This window comes from Cervus canadensis, chromosome 24, assembly GCF_019320065.1.
Source record: "Cervus canadensis isolate Bull #8, Minnesota chromosome 24, ASM1932006v1, whole genome shotgun sequence".
NCBI classification, from domain to species: Eukaryota; Metazoa; Chordata; class Mammalia; order Artiodactyla; family Cervidae; genus Cervus; species Cervus canadensis.
In genome coordinates, this window is record NC_057409.1 from 10,726,048 (window position 1) to 10,737,176 (window position 11,129).

Sequence of the window (11,129 nt, forward strand, 5' to 3'; positions counted from 1 at the left end):
CTATTTGACCCTATGGACTGTAGCCAGACACTCTGTCCATGGGATTCTGTAGGCAAGAACACTGGAATGGGTTGCCATGCCCTCCTCCAGGGTATCTTCCCGACCCAGGGATCCAATCAGAGGCTTCTGTGTCTCCTGCAGGCAGATTCTTTACCGCTGAGCCACCGGGGAAATTCTCTCTTCAGATAACCAACCCAAATAAGTTTCTGTTTTACAACAATCTCTCCTCTTTTTCTGAAACTCTCTTCCGCAGGGTCTCTTCGTCCTTTCAGGTCCAAGAGATTTCTTGGACAAAAACACGTCCAGGTCTTCACAGTTGAAAAAAAATATTTTCCTAGAGGACGGCCTATGACGTCAATGCCTCCTGACTCTCCCAAAGGACCGCTCCTAAGGAGGCCGCCATCTTCCGTGCAGCGCGCTGTTTGCGCATGAGCTCCTGCTTGCCGTACAGCGGAAGTGACTTTTATGTCCTCTCGGCACCCTTACGTCGCAGAGTGGCGGTGTCGAGGTTTGCGCGACGAAGTGGGAAGAGGCGAGAGCAGTGTTGCACTACACAGGGGTTTTCAAGTTTAGGGCTGGGGGTGGTGATTGTTGCTCGGAGGCGCTTGGGTGAATACGGTCCCCCGCTTTGCTGGAAGAGGCTGGAACGCTCTCGGAGGTGTGTTTTTGGTGTAAATGGGCACGTTTTTTGATGCTGGATTTAGAAGGCCCTAAAGCATCACTGGGGCTTCCCTAGTAAACTCAGACGGTAAAGTATCCGCCTGCAATGCAGGAGACCCGGGTTTGATCCCTGTATTGGGAAGATCCCCTGGAGAAGGAAATGGCAACGCACTCCAGTATCCTTGCCTGGAAAGTCCCATGGCCAGAGGAGCCTAGCGGGCTAAGTCCATGGGGTCACAAAGAGTCGGACACGACTGAACGACTAACACAAAGCATCAATGGAAAGAACTTCGCGCTTTCGCTTCAATCTCTTTAAAAGGTTTTCAGAGAGGTGGAACGCCTAGATTTTAGTCTGGCCTAGGTTCTGCCACCGACCTATTGTGTGTCCTTAGCCTCCTCCCCAAGCCTCAATATCCTCATCTATAAATTGAAGGGCATACGAGAGTCCTTAAGTCACCTTTCAGTCTTTAATTGCAGGTCCATTATGGCATCTGAGCCGCAAAGCCTTGGGGGTTAATATCGTGGCCTCATTTTAGAAGAAAGACATTGAGTCCCAGGGTGCACAGAAAACCATTGAAGGGTTTCAGACCTTGAGACTGGAAGATTATGCTGTAACTCCATGATCAGGCCTCCTTTGTGTATTTCTGGATCACCTGAAACTGACCTATAGCAGTTACTAAAAAAGTTTTGAAGGTGTGGATGAATGAATCTTCGTGTCCAGGCCAATGACCCAAGCAGATCTGGTGTCTTTCTGCCTCTCCCATGTATTAACAAGTATAACTCTTCTCCAGGTGTATCCTGTGCTTTACCTGACTGGGGACTCCAAATCTAGTTCTGTCGTTTTCAACTTAAACAGATAAACATGGAGGCACCTCCAGTCACAATGATGCCTGTCACGGGGGGCACCATTAACATGATGGAGTACCTGCTGCAGGGTAAGTGAGCTAGGGAGCTTGAATCACCTGTTTTCCTCTTTTCTATTCTGCTTTCCTGGAGATGAGAGGCTGTTATGTAAAGGCTACCTACATAATTTCTGGCACCCTTTTATTTCCCAATTTACTTTTAATTATGGTCACAAATATGTAACATTAAGTTTACCATATCAAACAATTTTAAACATACAGTTCAGTAGTGTTAAATATTTCACATTGTTGTATAGCTAATCTCTAGAACTTTTTCATCTTGCAGAATTGAAATGCTATTCCTGTTAAACAGTAATTCCTCGTTTCCCCTCCCCCCAGGCCTTGGGGACAACCTTTCTACTTTATGTTTCTAATTTTAACAACTTTAGATAACCTCATAGGAGTGGAAGCATTCAGTGTTTATCTTTTTATGACTGGCTTATTTCACTTAGTATAATGTCCTCAATGTTAACCGTTTAGCATGTGAGAGAATCTCCTTTTAAAAATCTGAATAATGTTCCATTGTCTGTATGTACCACATTTTCTTTATCCATTTCTCTGACAGACATTTGGATTGCTTCTACCTAAATGGTTATCATAGATAATGTTCAGTGAACATGAGTGTGCACATACATCTTCAAGATCCTGCTTTGAATTCTTTAAGAGTGAATGCCCAGAAGTGAGATTAACAGATCATATGGTAATGTTATGATAGTGTTATTAGTTCCAAATTATAGATCAGGAAATAGAAATGAAGTAACTTTCCCAGATGAGAAAACTCAAGACCCCGAGAGGGTTATGATTTTCAGGAGGTCATTTAATCTTTAGTGGAAGACTTTAGACTTTAATTCAGATCATCCATTTAGTAACTTACTATGAACAAAGTAGGATTGTTAATTTCAGTCCTCAAGCTGCCTCTCCTTCAGTCTTTCCCATCTCAGTGCCACTGTCAGTGATCAGTTGCTTAAGCCATGCATTCAGGAATCAATCTCAGAGAAAAGAAAATAGAGACTAGTATAGTTAACACTCCATTTCTATTATTATTTTTTAATTTGGTCATTCCTCATGGCATGCAGGATCTTAGTTCCTGGACCAGGGATGAAACCTGGGTCCCCTGCATTGGGAGCACCAAGTCCTAACCACTGGATGACCAGGGAATTCCTGTGAACAGTCAGCTTAGATTTCTAGATCTAGTCATCTAGATTTCAGTTCCTGTCCTTTTGCCATATTTGCTTTATCTTTTTCCTTTTGCTGTTTTTGAAGACGGTTTCAGATCTCGTAACATTTTACCCCCAAACACTTTGAGTATACGTCTCTAAAAAAGCAAGAGTATTTTCCTTAATAACCCCAATACTATCATTATTACCTGAAAAATTCATAGTATATTTTTAATATCATCTAATGTCTAATTCATATTCAGAAGTTTCCTCCATCTTCTGTTTTGATCCAGGACATAATATTGTCTCATGCATTACATATGAAAACTGTGTCTCTTAAGCCTCTTTTAACTTGGACTCACCTCCCCTCACTCCCACTTTTTTTCACATGACCCTGTCTGGTTGAAGCGTCCATACCAGTTTTCCTGGAATGATCTTTTTAAATTGTAAATCCAGTCATATCTTTCCTTGTTGCGTGGATAATAAAGTGTGGAGCTAATAACTGCCCAGTGGCCTTACAATAAAATACAGCCTTTAGTACAGGCGGCAGATAAGGCCTGCATGCTGTGGCCCATCCCAAATACTCATTTCATGATCATCTTCCATCTTGCTTGCCATACTTCAGCCACACTGAGATCCTTTCATTTCTTTGTGTTCCCCAAGCTCTTTCCTACCTCTGATCACCCAGCCTCTGTACTTTGTTCCAGCCCTTCAAACAGCCATCTCATTTGTATCCCTCAGGCCTCAGCTCAGTTGTCATTCCTGTGAAGACCTTCTCTGACTACTCCAAGCCCTCAAAGAGGTCTCCTCTTCTCCACCCCTACCAGTTGCTCTCTATTTCATATCCCGTTTATCGCTTCTTCATTGGTTTACTTATTTATTTATTTTTGTTTCCCCCACTAAACTATAATCTCTGGGCAGACTAGGCCCCTACTTCTTAGCATGGTGCCATTCAGTAAGTATAAGTATGTGACCAGCATTTACAAAGCTCCTTAAATGTTTGAAGAATAAAAAAACATGTCTGACACTGTTCTTTTTTTTTTTTTTGACACTGTTCTGAATGTAGGACCCACTCTCTACTCCCATGATCTGTCCTATGATAACTGGAACCCACTCTTGCTTTTCCAAAAATTTAGTCATTTGGGTGCTGCTGTCAATATTTACTGTAGTTACAGTAATATATTTTTATTTACTTTAACAGATTTAGTCAATAAAGGAATATGTTCATAGCATTGGAGTATCAGCAGTAGAGAAAGAAAGATGATTAAAAAGTCAATACATATTTGATATGTTGAAAGATGACTAAAGAATTGAGGTGCTAGGCTAAAGAAAAATAAACCGGGAAAGTGAAAAGAGATTGGAGGGAAATATTCTATTTTATTGGAGAAGGAAATGGCCGCCCACTCAAGTATTCTTGCCTGGAAAATCCCATGGACAGAGGAGCCTGGCAGGCTACAGTCTGTGGGGTTGCAGAGTCAGACACAACTGAGCAACTAACACACACACACATATTGTTTTATTTGTTATTTTTTGTCTTATGTAAAATAATATATATATATTATTTTAGAATAGAATAAAATAATTATTCTAGGTAGATACTGTTGCCTGTTAAACCCCAAAGTCTGCTAGAGATTAGCATTACTAAACAAGACCTAACTTCTAGTACCAAATAAGACAGTGCAAAAAATTGAAAAGAGATTAACTTGTTATATAAGATCTTGGCAGGGTAACCCCTCTAAAATCTCATATATTGGACCTGTGGTTTACAAAACACTGCACTACATTATTTTGGTTTTTCATTTTTTTTTCAATCTTTCACTAATTCCATTACGCAAAATGAAAGATGGAACTCAATAGTGCTTTTTTGCTTCTTCAGGAAGTGTTTTAGATCACAGCTTGGAAAGCCTCATCCACCGCCTTCGTGGTTTATGTGACAACATGGAACCCGAGACTTTTGTTGACCACGAGATGGTATTCCTCCTTAAGGGCCAGCAGGCAAGTCCATTTGTTCTAAGGGCCCGACGCTCTCTGGATAGGACAGGGGCACCCTGGCATCTTCGCTACCTGGGGCAGCCAGAGATGGGAGACAAGAACCGCCATGCCCTGGTGCGTAACTGCGTGGACATTGCAACATCTGAGAACCTCACTGACTTCCTCATGGAGATGGGCTTTCGCATGGACCACGAGTTTGTTGCCAGGGGACACTTGTTCCGGAAAGGCATCATGAAGATCGTGGTGTACAAGGTCTTCCGCATCCTGGTGCCAGGGAACACGGAAAACACTGAGGCCTTGTCACTGTCCTATCTCGTGGAACTAAGTGTTGTTGCACCAGCTGGGCAGGACGTGGTCTCTGATGACATGAGGAACTTTGCGGAGCAGCTGAAACCTCTGGTTCACCTAGAGAAAATAGACCCCAAAAGGCTCATGTGACTAAGACAATCTGTCCACCACTGGGGCTGGTTCTCAGCTGTTACAAGAAAAGATGTTATAATTGCCCCATTTCACCACTGCCAGCCATGTATTCTTCCCTCAGGATGGAAATCAGTGAGAACTCAGTTGGTTCTTTGCCCTGGTTTCCTCATATGGCCAGTTCACTTTTGTGACAGCCTTTCTAACTTAAACGCTAAGAATAACATAGAGAATCTAGATCATCCTTCTGCAGGAAGAGGGGAAACTGGAATAAAGTAGTTTTTGGGAAGAAAACTTTTTGTGTATAAGGTTTGTAAAATAGAAACCAAGTTTGTATTGTGCAGTAATAAAAGCTGTAAGGAGAAATGCCTATATTCTGATTTTTTTACTGTACTACCCTACTAATTTGGGATGGACTCATTACCAACTGGAGCAAATATATGACAGTGTTTTGTTTAAATCTGGTAGATGATAGATAACTTTTACCTTTTGTACGAGTAACATGTATTTGTTGTTGAAAAAAATTAAATACAGACAAAAATAAGAAAGATAACGTATAATCCTATTATTTAAAGAAATGTGCTGGTTTTGGTTTTTTTTTTTTTTTTTTTTTGGTGTGCCTCATGCGTGGCATGCAGGAACTTAGTTCCCCAACCAGAGATCAAACCCATGCCCCCTGTAGTGGAAGCAGTTTCTTAACCACTGGACTACCAGGGAAGTCCTGAGATGTATAGTTTCTATTTTGTTTTATATCCTTCTAGGTTTTATTTTTAGAAATGTATGTATATGAGATACATTTTAGAAAAACATTGTGTACATACTGGTTTGTAGTCAATTTTTTAAATCAGTAACATTGTTCCAGGATATTAGGCTACAATGTTCTTCTGCTTAAAAAAAAGTTTTTATTGAGTTCTTATTATGTGTCAGTGTTATCCTAAGTGCTTTAGGTAGGTTTATTAATTTAACCCTCACAACAGACCCATATTTTACAGGGAAACTGAGGTGCAAAGAGAGTAATTAGCTTTCCCTGAGCGATACAGCTACAAATGAGCAGAGCTTATATTTAAATATTGATCATTATTATTTGTATCCTATCATTAGGATTTTCCAAAATTTAATTGTTTCCTCTACTTGGGGATTTTGAGTTAGATCCCATATTTTTGCTTTTATAAACTATCCGGTGTTGCTAGTACTTTTAATTAGATATTTTTTGTCATGTGTGATCATTGTTTAGGATAAATTCTAGGGAACTGCTGAGTCAGAAAGTATGCACTATTTTAAGTCTTCTGCCATGTATTGCCAAATGCCTTCCAGAAATGTTCCAGTTTTCACTCCTACCAGTTGTAAATGAGGTTTCCAACACAGTTGCCAAAACTGGGTATGACCATGATAACACATTTTTCCCATTTGATGATAAATGGTGACTGGTTTTAATTTAAAAAAAAAAAAACCATGATCAGTGATATTTAAATTTTTATGTTTATTGGACATTTTTTTCCTTACATGAATTTCTTTTTCTTCATTGTTCATCTTATCTTTATTTGTAAAGAGCTTTTATATAATTTCCCATTTGTCATTTGACTTAATGAATTTTTTAAAACAGTTCTGAGTGAGATAAATGTGGGTCATTTTAATACCTGTAGAGTTTTTAATACACTGGGGACAGTTTGGCTTGCTAAAAATTGTAGGTCACTCAAAATTTTCATTTTCTTCTGGAACCTTCCACTTAGATAACACCCCAGTTGACCAACATTTGACAAATCATAATTCTCGTTGGACCTCAGTTTGCCACTTGAAAGATTATACGAATACTCTGTTAAGAAAACCTATCCAAAGTTGACTGAAATGGTAAGGATGATATTACCTGATTTAAGGGTAAAATCAAGGATAGGATAGCTTCCAAGTTGGTTAGGTGGTTATTTCTCTGGTTCTGGGATCCTTTTCTTGACTTAACCTTGCATATTTTCAACATAGCTTTTACTGGCTTCAGTTGCTCAGTTGTGTCTGACTCTTTGCGACCCCAGGGACTGCAGCACACCAGGCTTTCCTGTCCTTCACCAACTCCCAGAGCTTTCTCAAACTCATGTTCATCAAGCCAGTGATGCCATCCAACTATCTCATCCCCTGTTGTCCCCTTCTCCTCCTGCCTTCAATCTTTCCCAGCATCAGGATCTTTTCTGAGTCAGTTCTTTCCATCAGGTGGCCAAAGTATTGGAGCTTCAGCTTCAGCATCAGTCCTTGCAATGAGTATTCAGAACTGATTTCCTTTAGGATTGACTGGTTTGATCTCCTTGCAGTCCAAGGGACTCTCAAGAGTCTTCTCCAAAGCCACAGTTTAAAAGCATCAACTCTTTGGCCCTCAGCTTGCTTTATGGTCCAACTCTCACATGCATACATGACTACTGGAAAAACCATAGGTTTGACTGGACGGACCTTTGTTGGCAAAGTAATGTCTCTGCTTTTTAATATGCTGTCTAGGTTTGTCATAGCTTTTCTTCCAAGGAGCAAGCATCTTGTAATTTCATGGCTGCAGTCACCATCTGCAGTGATTTTGGAGCTCAAAACAAGAAAGTCTCTCACTGTTTCCATTTTCTCCATCTATCTGCCATGAAGTGATGGGACCCGCTGTCATGGTCTCAGTTTTCTGAATGTTGAGCTTTAAGCCAACTTTTTCACTCTCCTCTTTCACTTTCATCAAGAGGCTCTTCAGTTTCTCTTCACTTTCTGCCATAAGAGTGGTGTCATCTGCATATCTGAGGTTATTGATATTTTTCCCGGCAATCTTGATTCCAGCTTGTGCTTCATCCAGCCTGGCATTCCACATGATGTACTCTGCATATAAGTTAAATAAGTGAAGTCGCTCAGTTGTGTCCGACTCTTTGTGATCCCGTGAACTGTAGCCCACCAGGCTCCTCCGTCCATGGGATTCTCCAGGCAAGAATACTGGAGTGGGTTGCCATTTCCTTCTCCAGGGGATCTTCCCGACCCAAGGATCGAACCCAGGTCTCCTGCATTGCAGGCAGACTCTTTAACCTCTGAGCCACCGGGGAAGTTCCATAAGTTAAATAAGCAGGGTGACAATATACAGCCTTGATGTACCCTTTTCCCCATTTGAAACCAGTCCGTGTTCCATGTCCGGTTCTAACTGTTGGTTCAGTTGCATGAGTAAATCTTGTTCCTCCTTTCATAACATATTAGCAAGATAATTCAAGCAGGCCCCTTTCTTATTTTGTAGTCTTCCACTTTATTCCTAAACTCAACACTTTATTATAGGCACCCATTTGTATATGTTCAATGTACGTCTCTGATGCTTGTCTTATAAACTATGTAGAGTTATGTAAGCATATTCACATAAGTGATGTGCAATAAATGTTCCTCTTCTTTTTAAAGTTATTGCTTTTGTAATATTCTCTTGTTGCTAAACATAAACCTACAACTTACAACTTTGAACTTGCATAGGCTTTCATATTACCAGTAATATTAGTACTTAAATAATGCTTAACTTTGCCAACAATGGTCCATATAGTCAAAGCTATGGTTTTTCTAGTAGTCATGATGTATGGATGTGAGTTGGACCATAAAGAAGGTTGAGCACTGAAGCATTGATGCCTTCAAATTCTGGTGCTGGAGAAGACTCTTGAGAGTCCCTTGGACTGCAAGGAGATCAAACCAGTCAATCTTAAAGGAAATCAACCCTGGATATTCACTGGAAGGATTGATGATGAAGCTGAAGTTTCCAACATTTTGGCCACCTGATGTGAAGAGCCGACTCATTGGAAAAGACCCTGATGCTCGGAAAGATTGAAGGCAGGAGGAGAAGGGGATCAGAGGATGAGATGGTTAGATAGCATCACTGACTCAATGGACATGAATCTGAGCAAACTCTGGGAGATAGTGAAGGACAGGGAAACCTGGCGTGCTGCAGTGCACAGGGTTGCAGAGTTGAACATGACTTAGAGTATGAACAACAACAATGCTTAACTCTGTTTCAGGTGCTTTAAATGTTTTAAAACATATACTTCTCCCAACAACCCTATGATATTTTTACTCCCATTTTGTAGATAAGAATGAGGCACAGATAACTCAAATTTTTACTTCCATTGTAAGTGTTGGAGCCTGCTTTTGAACTTGAACAGTCTAGCTTCAGAATCCAGGCACATAAGTACTGTCCATCTACCATGTTTGTACTCATTCACTCTTTTGATGATAGACACCTAAATTGCCGTCAACACTCTGTTACTATTAAAATTGCAAAACTAAGCAAGTTTGTATATTGACATGAATAATTCCCCTACACTATGTAATTGGGAATGCTCAATTTTGCCAAAAATTAACAGGTTGCTTTTCAGAATAGATGTGCTATTTACATTACTATCACAGTACACAAGAAATCTTAATAACCACATCCTCATTAATCTTCAGTGTTACCATTTTTCTAATTTTTTCCAGTATTTTATTTAAGTGTAAAGATTTTTTTAATATGTAACAAGCAAAATTGTCAATAAATTTTTAAGTAATTTCACATTCTGATGCCTTTTCACTGCCAATCTCCTTAATTCCTCCATTTGAGTCATACTGTTCAAGATAACACTTTTAAAAATAATTTTTGCTCAGTCCACAGTTTTTCAGTTGGGCTTCTTTGATATTCAGTGGAATAGGGACACACTTCAAAATTCCCCAGCTGTGGTCTTAGGGATTCAGTTTCCTCAAGCAATTAGCTTTGGACTACGTTTAGGGTCAGAGGAGGTGGATCTGCCTGGTTCTGAATTTTAGACATCCTCTAAACATGCATTAAGTTCAAGTCAGATTTACTCTTAAACTACCACACCTCAGAACAGTACAGGTGGGGCTTCCTTGATGGCTCAGTGGTAAAGAATCTGCCTGCCAATGCAGGATACACGAGTTCAATCCCTGATCCAGGAAGATCCCACACGCCACAGAACAACTAAGCCCATGTGCCTCAACTATTAAGCCTGTGCCCTAGAGCCGGGGGGCCGCTACTACTGAAGCCCTGGAGCCCTAGAGCTTGTACTCTGCAACAAGAGAAGCCACTGCAATGAGATGCTCGGACACCGAAACTAGCGAGTAACCCCTGTTCTCCACAACTAAAGACCCAGCACAGCCAAAAATAAATAAACAAACAAACAAATAAAGTTCTTAAAAAAAAAAAGCTATTAAAAAAATAAGAATAGTACAGATCATTCAGTTCAGTTCAGTTTAGTTCAGTCACTCAGTCGTTTCTGACTCTTTGCGACCCCATGAATCGCAGCACGCCAGGCCTCCCTGTCCATCACTAACTCCCGGAGTTTACTCAAACTCATGTCCATCAAGTTGGTGATGCCATGCAGCCATCTCATCCTCTGTCATCCCCTTCTCCTCCTAACCCCAATCCCTCCCAGCATCAAGGTCTTTTCCAATGAGTCAACTCTTAGATCATTGGGATGTGGTAATTCATTTTTAAAGTTCAGACCCTCAAAATATAAGCCTAAAAAAGGAAGCCATCTTCGTTTCATGTCAACATTAAAATTAGAGTACTAAATCAATGTAGTTGGTAATTTCCTTCATATCTTAAGCTTTTAAATGATCAAATCTATAGTCCTGGAAGCAACCTTTGTGTTTATCAATACCTCCACCACTTGAATCTCTTTCAGGTATCATGATCCTTCTTATCTGTCTCAAAACTCGTACTAAACAATGAGTTTTGGGCTGCAAAAGAGGATTTCTTTTCTCACCTGTCTTTGTCCACAGATTAAACAAACAAACAAAAAAAAAACATAAGTGCTATTGATTTTTGCTAGTCTGGTAGCTGTGAAGTGGGAATTCTCAGCTGTTTTGATTTGCATTTCTCTGATTATAATTAAAGTTGATACTTGCATTTTTCTGTATGCTTAGTATGTGAAACCAAGGTATTCATATATCCTTTGCTTGTTTTTCTATTTGATTTCTTGTCTTGTTGATTTGTAGCAATTGTATATTATAGACAGTATTCCTTGTTTATTAA

The 11,129-nt window shown here is 40.1% G+C and overlaps 1 protein-coding gene and 1 pseudogene across 2 annotated transcripts; one reads left to right on the forward strand and one right to left on the reverse strand.

The window, feature by feature from the left end:
• The first annotated feature begins 482 nt into the window (after positions 1-482).
• Positions 483-5,494, forward strand: MED18 (mediator complex subunit 18). Of its 2 annotated transcripts, XM_043445830.1 has the most exons (3): positions 483-658; positions 1,452-1,595; positions 4,596-5,494. In XM_043445830.1, exons 2-3 carry the CDS (start codon positions 1,523-1,525, stop codon positions 5,147-5,149), a joined length of 627 nt encoding a protein of 208 aa, XP_043301765.1. In that variant the 5' UTR covers positions 483-658; positions 1,452-1,522; the 3' UTR covers positions 5,150-5,494. The 2 variants fall into 2 exon arrangements, with proteins under 2 accessions (XP_043301765.1, XP_043301766.1); XM_043445831.1 differs by lacking the exon at positions 483-658 and having other exon boundaries at positions 1,450-1,595.
• A 5,289-nt stretch (positions 5,495-10,783) lies between these two features.
• Positions 10,784-10,898, reverse strand: LOC122426935 (annotated as a pseudogene).
• Between the last annotated feature and the right edge of the window lie 231 nt (positions 10,899-11,129).